The sequence below is a fragment of the Hemibagrus wyckioides genome, linkage group LG01 (genome assembly GCF_019097595.1).
Source record: "Hemibagrus wyckioides isolate EC202008001 linkage group LG01, SWU_Hwy_1.0, whole genome shotgun sequence".
Classification (NCBI taxonomy): Eukaryota; Metazoa; Chordata; class Actinopteri; order Siluriformes; family Bagridae; genus Hemibagrus; species Hemibagrus wyckioides.
This window is the reverse complement of record NC_080710.1, coordinates 27,523,280-27,533,279: the sequence shown is the minus strand read 5'-3', so window position 1 is coordinate 27,533,279 and position 10,000 is coordinate 27,523,280. Positions and strand designations below refer to the sequence as shown.

General features: G+C 43.9%; 1 protein-coding gene across 2 annotated transcripts in view; it reads right to left on the bottom strand.

Annotated features, from left to right (window-relative positions):
* LOC131352613 (NEDD4-like E3 ubiquitin-protein ligase WWP1) overlaps window positions 1-10,000 on the bottom strand; it is a 50,313-nt gene that overhangs the window by 10,698 nt on the left and 29,615 nt on the right. For both annotated transcript variants that reach the window (XM_058388867.1, XM_058388857.1), the window contains exons 8-18: window positions 8,921-9,090; window positions 6,283-6,631; window positions 6,029-6,124; window positions 4,396-4,570; window positions 3,958-4,012; window positions 2,812-2,896; window positions 2,546-2,674; window positions 1,406-1,478; window positions 1,239-1,310; window positions 991-1,079; window positions 298-457 (exon numbers count right to left, since the gene is read on the bottom strand). In XM_058388867.1, the coding sequence (XP_058244850.1) occupies window positions 298-457; window positions 991-1,079; window positions 1,239-1,310; window positions 1,406-1,478; window positions 2,546-2,674; window positions 2,812-2,896; window positions 3,958-4,012; window positions 4,396-4,570; window positions 6,029-6,124; window positions 6,283-6,631; window positions 8,921-9,090 (1,453 nt within the window). The remainder of the gene's footprint in view (window positions 1-297; window positions 458-990; window positions 1,080-1,238; window positions 1,311-1,405; window positions 1,479-2,545; window positions 2,675-2,811; window positions 2,897-3,957; window positions 4,013-4,395; window positions 4,571-6,028; window positions 6,125-6,282; window positions 6,632-8,920; window positions 9,091-10,000) is intronic.

The window sequence follows — 10,000 nt, the reverse complement described above, 5'->3', positions numbered from 1 at the left end:
GAACACCCCACAAGAGCTGATCTGATCTGGTCGTCTAGCCATCATAATTTGTCCCTTGTCAAACTCGCTCAAATCCTTATGCTTGCCCATTTTTCCTGCTTCTAACACATCAACTTTGAGGACAAAACGTTCACTTGCTGCCTAATATATCCCACCCACTAACAGGTGCCATGATGAGGAGATCATCAGTTATTATTCACGTCAGTGGTCATAATGTTATGCCTGATCGGTGTATGTGAGCTCTTGGATTAATAAGTGTAGTGGTGGGAATGGGAGTCATGATCAAAATTAACTTGCCATGGCGATGAAGCGGCCGATGAAGCAGAAGTAGGACAGGTGATCCGGGTTGATGGTGGACGCAGGATTTATCTGAAGACAGTAGTTGCTCTTTCCCGCATACTCGAACAGACAGTACATAGGGTTGAGGACCTCATGAGACAGGAGGAAAAACCACTCCCTTTAAAAGACAAACAACAAAAAAAGCAAAATCAGAGAACATGCAAAGACACATTAACAGTAAAGATCTGTTTTCAGACCTGTCTCAGGTGAATTAAAACCAGACAGGTATTCACGCTTAGTGCGTTTGTGTTTAAGGAACGCCACGTTTAAGTGTTGCTTGTGCAGCTTCGCATGACAGATTTACTGCATTCATTCATTTATCTATCATCATTAACAAAGTAATCTAGTGAAATGAATAATTTAACTGTCAGGGTGCTCAGCGTCACCCATATAGCTGCATGGAAATGACAAATTATCTTTTTATTTATTATTTTTTAATTTTAAATAAAGTTATCTTTAGTAAGAGTGTGGAGAATTAATAATTAAAAACAATAATAATAATAATAATAATAATAATAATAATAATAAAAAATTGACCACAGGGAGGTAGTAAGAATATAAGTAAGTAAGTAAGTAAGTAAGTAAGTAAGTAAATAAATAAATAAATAAATAAATAAATAAGCAAGCAAAACTAAATAAATAAAATTAAACCTGGCAAGGCCTCCGTAGTCGAGTCCCTCCTCCCCTCTGAAAATGATGTACAGCCTTCTCCTAAGGTCATATGGCTTCAGAGCCATTATCTGCAAAAGAAAACCAAGCCCAAGGAGTTACACAATAAACACGTTCAGCGTCTAGGCTAAAAGATGATCGTGAAACGAGCGTGGATGTGTGGAGCTTGTGCTAGCACTTGTTGACCAGTGAGCATGCTGAACACACAGGGAGAGGTGGAAAACTCTTACTTGCTGGAAAGAGTCTTCGAACAATGTCTGTCTAGAGACTGTGATCTTAACATGACTGGGTAGCGCGTTGGACTGGGGAAGAGAAAGAAAAACAACAAGACTGTGACATCAAAGGAAAGAAAGGGAACGTGTGCGTGCTGAAGTGAAACGCAGACGGTCAGGGTTACCTGGCACAGGTAGCGGAAGTGAGCTAGTTTCCATCGGAAGCTGCGCTCGTATGCGATCTGCGGCCCTTTAGTGCTGCAAGAGGACGAAGAAAAGACACAGAGAGAGTAATATTATTATATTTGATGCGACGTGTCTTTAAAAGGTGAAAGCGTCAATATTTTTACTTGCTTATGTGGAAAATGATAATAAAATAGTATAAAAAAATTAAATAATCCATTCTCTCAGACCACATGTAATTTAAGGACGGAGGAAAAACCTGCCTTCGTTCACCCGCATCCCAAATACGCTATGCACTTACACTAAGCTCTATGTACACTAGTGCCTTGTGTATGAAAGGACAGTATCGTCTCAAATGAAACACTAACTTATTTACTAAACGGAACAATATGTCTAACCCAGTCGATGCCGAACGACGTCAAAAGCACTTCAAGTGAAATGTCAATAAATTAAAATCACAAGCTAATTTTAAGGACATGTGTCAGCCATCTTGTCCAGTGGTGCGTGATTGAAACATCTGTTCTCATCTGGCATCAGCGCCTGATAGCCCCACCCCTGTCATTTTTGGATGAAAGCACTGGCAAAAAGAACAAATGAAAATGTTCAAGCGAAGAAATAACCTGCGTGATGGTTTGTGTGTCAAAGCCACTGCAGTGTTTTTTCTCATCTTTCTTATTTGAAAATCATGAAACCTGGTCCTGTTCCAATACGCAAATACAGAGCATTTATCATAAATTTGCAGAAATTAAAGAATTTTACATTTCTGAACCGAAAGGTTTGTGAGAGTCACTTTCATATGCAGGAAATAAAAATGTAATGGTTTTTGTTACGCACGAGATGAGATGAGATGAAGTCTGTTATATATTATATACTGTGCTACATTTTTCTTTGCAATTTTGGTGTAGGATAAAAAAAAACAAAAAACAACCTCAGTGATATTTTAGTAATATAACGAAAAATAAATAATTATTTATTAATTTTTGGTTCAGGATGGGAGTCCAATCTCATCCATGCTGCAAATGGGAAACTTAAACAGTGTCCTCAAAGCAAGTTTTATTTTTAATTAATTTACCCTTTTCCTCTCATCAACACCACGTTAACTACAAAATCATGGCAGGTGTAGAGAGTGGACATGTACTCACACAGAGGACTTGCCGGTTCTTGGGTCACTGAACGTTGTGGTGCGAGTGTTGTGATCGACGAAGTAGCGCACGCCTTCTCTCGTATAACGGATCTCCCAGCCTTCAGGCAGAGGATCCTCATTCTGCAGCCTGCACACCAACGAAGAGGAGGATGACGATTATTATCCATGTGTGAGATCATAAATTAACCAAAAAATAAAAATAAAAATAAAAGCCCCATGTGGTGCAGGAGTGAAAGGGTGAAGAAACGGAGAGATGAGAAGTACCCTTGAGTGCGAGGGTCTTCCCACTGCGTGGTCTTTGTGTTGTGATTGACGAAATACACTCGATCGTTTGAATCCACACGTCTCTCTGAGGGATGAATGAGGAGGGGCAAAAATGATGCAACAAATACAAGACACATTCTTCTCACCATAGACTACAGGGTCCAGCAAGACTCAATGAATCATAGGTAAAGGGGTTTTATTAGAATGTCAAGCCTGAACTGCCTGTTGTTATTGAAGGGACATTATTATTATTATTATTATTATTATTATTATTATTATTATTATTATTATTATTATTATTATTAGTCCTTAAAAATTGGTTGTGCAGACCAAATCCTAAAGCCTAGAGACTTTCCAACCTTGAAATAGGTTTAAAAATCTCTGGCCACACGGTGGTGCTACAGTGATCAATGTCATTTTGAACCATTTGTCATAAGATTTAAGCATCTTATGTTAGTGGACTCGGCTTAAGGGTTATGTAAACAGAATCATTTCAGTCATGAAAAAATTTCCGCCATTTTGAAATTCTTGAAAAACCTATTCCTAGACGGTTCATCAGAACATGACCAAATTTTGCCCGGATCACCTTCAGGCAATAAAAAGCAAAAAGTTATTCACGGATTTTAGATGAGCCAAACCGTTCATATACAGTAGAATGTGTCTACTGATATGATGGCGAGTACGCCAAAATGACCGTGAGGTTGGATTTTGTTTCTTAGAACCATGACCTGAGAGAACATGAGCAACTTTTGGAACATCGTCACCTTAAGATCATGAGATAGGGTTTGTTTATTGCTTCTAACTTTATAAACTTTAGATTCAGTGAAGCAAACTAAGTCGAATGATACCCTATTGGACCATTTTGAATTGTGTGTTACGATGCAAAAGTTTGTCACAATCCACCAAAGCGGTACTGATTATGTTAGGTTACATAAATTAAACAGATTTTGATCCAAACCTCAATAGCTGAGAAATAAATAAACCTATAAATAAGGACACCTTATAAATAAAAAGCTGTGGTAAAGAAGCTGAATACATCTGCACACATTTAAATAATGAGCCGGATACCTGAACTGTTCCTCGAATTAATCTGTATAATAATAACAACAACAACAACAACAACAACAAGCACACTAAGTGACTTACCCCAACCAGGAGGTAGTGGACCCAAGGGGTCATTTTCTGCAGACATCATTGAAGCCTGTCTCCGGAGCAGGAACAGAAGCATGGCCAGAGCAGAAAGGGCAGAGAAAGGGTGAGTGGTACACTAGAGGACAAAAAGAACTTGCTGCTTGTCTGTATTGTCGACGGCTAGAATATATACACCGCCAGAGAGCCATCCTAACGGGTAAATAAGCTAATCACCATCATCAGACGGAGATGAGATTAATCAGTATGTCAAAGGCCCTGCGCAAATCAAAGGGCAGCACTTCACTGATGTGGAAGTGTGAAGGGGTGGAGTAGCAGAGACTGATCTTTATTTTTCAAATCATGCTGATGGGTAAACAAGCTGCTGGAAGTGTGAAACATCAGCAGTGGTGTGTGTGTGTGTGTGTGTGTGTGTGTGTAATGTGGCCACTGTACCGAGTAGAGGTATCTCTGGTTGAACTGGTGCATAGCTCCCTGTAGCTGGCTTCTCTGGGACTGCCACTGCTCGAAGTTGCGCACTGACTCCATGGTTGGCCGCTGCCACGTGGTGGTCCGCGTGTTGTGGTCTACGTAGTAGATCCGGCCACGGGTATCCACTCGCCTTTCCCAACTACAGTGTGTAGAAACATATGCGGTGAGAGTTTTATAGTGAGAGATTATAGTGTTGATGTGAACTGAAGTCAGAAATACAATGAACACTCACTCAGGTCACCCGTCTATAAAAACTGGAATTAAAGAATTGTTTAGTTAGTGCTTTAACTAATTTCTCAACTTGGGACGAAAGACCGGTCTGATCATAAAATCTCTCAGAGAAAATGAAAGCATGTTTCAAAAGATCAAATCCTGACGCAGAATTTAAATAAAAAACTCTGTTCAAAAACCTAAATCTCAGTTATTAGCTTGCTATTACTTTTTCTTCAAGCACCACAATGTTGGATTGCAACTCTCTCTAAAGAGCTCCCAAAAAACTTTGGGAATTTGGAGCGAGCCGCTCAAACGGATCCAGCCTACTGGGAAATCAGAAACTACCCAGTGCTCACTTGGTCATGAACACAGCATAAGGACGTTTTCACATCTGGCTTGTTTGAGGAACCTGGTGCGTTTTTCTCCATTAGTTCGGTTTGTTTAGACGTATATGAACACAGCAATCATGTTCGGATCCGTACTAAAACTACTGGTCCAAGACCGGGTGAATGAGACCCGATTGCAAATCGGAGCATCTTAAAGAGATGAGCTTTGGTCATGATGTATAATGGCTTTTCTCTGAAACGAGTAAACGTTGACGTGATGAAAAGTCAATTCCAACTGAAATTATAATAACTACAAAGGAAAGCTACAGTAAGTTCAGGAACTGTTGGAGAAGTGCCATGAGCTCAATCCTGACCACACCCTCTGACCAATTGACAGGCCAGTTTACTCACGTGACTTGCTGAAACACATTGTGGTATGAGCACAGACCTTGTCTGCCTTGTGAAAGCAAACCGAGTCGGGAAGAAAAATGCGACATTTTGTTACAATTAAATTGAAATTAAAAGTTTCGCAACAAAACCCAGGACTGCAGATCTGAAACCGGCCCAAGTGCATCAGAAAGTGATGGGAAAGAAAGAGGATGCAGTTCTCTTTGCAGGTGTAGTCGCTTATGAAGCCTGCTTCCCATTTCTACGTATTCTTTTTAGACTTGGAGCAATTACAATGTAGCTCTGTATTATCTTCAGGAGGGAAATCTCAGCACCCGCACTTGCTATGTGGCTCATGCTAAACTGCAAAATAATAAAGAAACAAAATACTTAACTCGAACCATTTTGTATTCATTTTTCAGAAAGCCGTTGGACGGGTTTACGAGTCGTAACTAACAAGTTCCTTACATAATCCTCAGTCTAAACGTCAGAGAGCCCCTGATTCTCCCTTCTTTTCATTCTTGAACTTTACTTTTTGAGGATTTTTCAGAAAACAAGACCCAAGAAATTGTAGCAGAAAAAATTCAGAATCCACTTAAATGATGTGAAATGAGCCGAATGTGAACACACCCTTAACCGTCCTGAGAGCTGTGGCACTGTCTGGGACTCACCCCGGAGGAAGAGGCTGTGGTCTTTCCCACGTCGTGGTTCTTGTATTGTGATCGACGTAATAGGTTCGGCCGTGCGGGTCCTTCCTCTGTTCCCACCTAAAGGGACAGAACCAACACTGAGGGATTAGTCAAATAAAATGTAAGAATGACACGTCATATTTTTATCTGTTTATAGTTACATTTAATTTAGTGCAGTACAGCCATAGTAGCTGTTATTAATTTGTAGCACAAATGTCTAGAGTAATGATGCTTACCCCGGGGGCAAAGGGTCTGAAGTGCTGACGTTGGGCGGCTGCTGTCGAGGTTTGGCTCCATCTGTGACTGTGCTGGTGCCTGAAGCAGCGTCTGCTGCGGAGCTGGAGGATGAAGCAGCAGCACCACCACCAGCAGCTACTGCCTGACTGGGTGCAGATGAAGAAGAGGAGGAAGATGAGGCAGCATCAGTGCTGGGCTGAGTGCTGGAGGATACGACTGCAGGCTGGTGTGGAGAGGAGGTGGAGGTGTAGGGGAGAGTCGAGGCAGGTTCGTTCTCGTCCTCAGTTCCACCAGCAGGGGGCAGCACCAGCTCTCCTGAAGCAGCATCAACAGAATTCTCCCCATTAACTGAAGAAAGACGGGAGGAGAAAGGTTTGACTCGTCAAGACAGCTTACCATGCTGAAAATTTAGAAGGAGAAAAACCTAAAAATATCTAGATAATGTTCGAGAAGCACTCTTAAGGGAAGATCCAATAAAGAGTGATTGAGATTCCGCCACAGTGAAGATTTTATTTACTTTATTAAAGTATTGGGGCTTTACCTGGGTTGCTGCAGGCTAATGACCCATGACTGTTGCTTATCTACTTCCAGGTTTTAACGGGACAGTTGTGTAACTTTGTGTAACTCATGTCAGGTCATTTAAATAAATAAATAAACAAACTAATCTTGCAATTAGTGTTTTATGAACAGATTAGGCAGCAACATAAAAAGAACTAGTCATCTACTTGTGAGCATTAAAAGTATTATGAAGGAGTTTCGCAGAGAAAGTTCATTTCATTTCAAGTCTTTTTCACTCTGCAGGTCTGTGGTGTTCCGGCTGCGTGTTCTCAGAGCTCAGTGAGGCAGAGGTGCTGACAGCAGCACAGATTAACCAGCACCTTCAGGAAAATGAGCCTTGGTTGGGTTTTCCCTCTGATGATACACACCAAATTCTCTCTCACACCCTCGCGCACGCACACACACACACACACACACACACACACACACACACACACACACAGGTACTCGCGCACTCTCTCTCACACACTGTCTCTCTCCCTCGCGCACTCCCTCGTGCAGTCTCTCTCCCTCGCGCACTCCCTCGTGCAGTCTCTCTCCCTCGCGCACTCCCTCGTGCAGTCTCTCTCCCTCGCGCAGTCTCTCGCCCTCTCTCTCTCACACTTGCGCTCTCTCTCTCTCTCACACTTGCGCTCTCTCTCTCTCTCTCACACTTGCGCTCTCTCTCTCTCTCACACTTGCGCTCTCTCTCTCTCTCTCTCACACTTGCGCTCTCTCTCTCTCTCTCTCTCACACTTGCGCTCTCTCTCTCTCTCTCTCTCACACTTGCGCTCTCTCTCTCTCTCTCTCACACTTGCGCTCTCTCTCTCTCTCTCACACTTGCGCTCTCTCTCTCTCTCTCTCACACTTGCGCTCTCTCTCTCTCTCTCTCACACTTGCGCTCTCTCTCTCTCTCTCTCACACTTGCGCTCTCTCTCTCTCTCTCACACTTGCGCTCTCTCTCTCTCTCTCACACTTGCGCTCTCTCTCTCTCTCACACTTGCGCTCTCTCTCTCTCTCACACTTGCGCTCTCTCTCTCTCTCACACTTGCGCTCTCTCTCTCTCTCACACTTGCGCTCTCTCTCTCTCTCACACTTGCGCTCTCTCTCTCTCTCACACTTGCGCTCTCTCTCTCTCTCACACTTGCGCTCTCTCTCTCTCACACTTGCGCTCTCTCTCTCTCTCACACTTGCGCTCTCTCTCTCTCTCACACTTGCGCTCTCTCTCTCTCTCTCTCTCTCCCCCTTGCGCTCTCTCTCTCTCACACACTTGCGCTCTCTCTCTCTCTCACACTTGCGCTCGCTCTCTCTCTCACACTTGCGCTCGCTCTCTCTCTCTCTCACACTTGCGCTCTCTCTCTCTCTCACACTTGCGCTCTCTCTCTCTCTCACACTTGCGCTCTCTCTCTCTCTCACACTTGCGCTCTCTCTCTCTCTCACACTTGCGCTCTCTCTCTCTCTCACACTTGCGCTCTCTCTCTCTCTCACACTTGCGCTCTCTCTCTCTCTCACACTTGCGCTCTCTCTCTCTCTCACACTTGCGCTCTCTCTCTCTCTCACACTTGCGCTCTCTCTCTCTCTCACACTTGCGCTCTCTCTCTCTCTCACACTTGCGCTCTCTCTCTCTCTCTCACACTTGCGCTCTCTCTCTCTCTCACACTTGCGCTCTCTCTCTCTCTCACACTTGCGCTCTCTCTCTCTCACACTTGCGCTCTCTCTCTCTCTCACACTTGCGCTCTCTCTCTCTCTCACACTTGCGCTCTCTCTCTCACACTTGCGCTCTCTCTCTCTCTCACACTTGCGCTCTCTCTCTCTCTCACACTTGCGCTCTCTCTCTCTCTCACACTTGCGCTCTCTCTCTCTCTCACACTTGCGCTCTCTCTCTCTCTCACACTTGCGCTCTCTCTCTTGCACTCTCAGACATAATAATATGAGCACAATTCCTACGTAAACCTGCACCTGTACACGCTTGTGTAGTGAGCTGGAGTGTATCAATCTGCTTTTGTGAAAATGAATCCCCATGTTAAGATTAAAGAATAATGACCTTTAGAGAAGACTATGGCCTCCGTCCCAGATGGTATCACAGCATGCATGACTCACCAGTCGCACTTGGCACGCTTCTGTCAGCAGGGTCTGTGGTAGACGTAGCTGTCTGGTGTGTGGGTGTGGACTCCATGTCGCCGTTGACAACAGGGGCAGTGCTGCCATCGCTGTTGCCGGAGGAGGTGGACGGGGCTTCGCTTTCCACTCCATGTGTGCCGTTCACTGAGCTGCAACACACACACACACACACAAAATCAGTGGTTCTCACTCTTCAGCAGTCAGGACATTCCTGGCAAGTCAGTTGCTTTATCTGGTTTTATATCACAGAGCTGCTGAATCCTCGAATATACAAGCTTTAAGGAGAAGTTCTCTGAAGATGTACTGAAGGAGACTCTAGTGTCGGTACTCTATCAGAAATTCTGCATGGGAAACACTCCGTGTGTCAGGAAATAGAAACCGACTCTCACAATTAAAGAGGATTCACACCAGCTAACAGAACTCTTCCTAGTCAGTCTAATAAATGAGAGGACTGCGAGAACAGAGAGGACACAGAGGACAGTCGCCTGTGGCATGGTCACATGATTGAGGAAGAGGAGGTTTTGGGATGCATTTTGAAAAGAAGGCATTAATGACGCATTTGACTGTGACACGGAGCTCATTGTTACAAAGGACGTTCAAGAGGACGGCGGTCAAGGCGATTAACTGGCACCGGTCACTTTGTGACTTTTCAAAATGCTTATTCATAGTCGTGTGCAGCTAGCCGTAGTGATGACGCTGTGGTTTTTAGGAAACTATTCAGAAAGTTGTCTTTCAAGATTAAAGTAAACCTCAAACTTTCACTCATGCTCACACACACTCTCACATACACACTCACTGTCTCTCTCTCTCACACACACACTCACTGTCTCTCTCTCACACACACACTCACTGTCTCTCTCTCACACACACACTCACTGTCTCTCTCTCACACACACACTCACTGTCTCTCTCTCACACACACACTCACTGTCTCTCTCTCGCACACACACACACTCACTGTCTCTCTCTCTCTCACACACACACTCACTGTCTCTCTCTCACACACACACTCACTGTCTCTCTCTCACACACACACTCACTGTCTCTCTCTCACACACA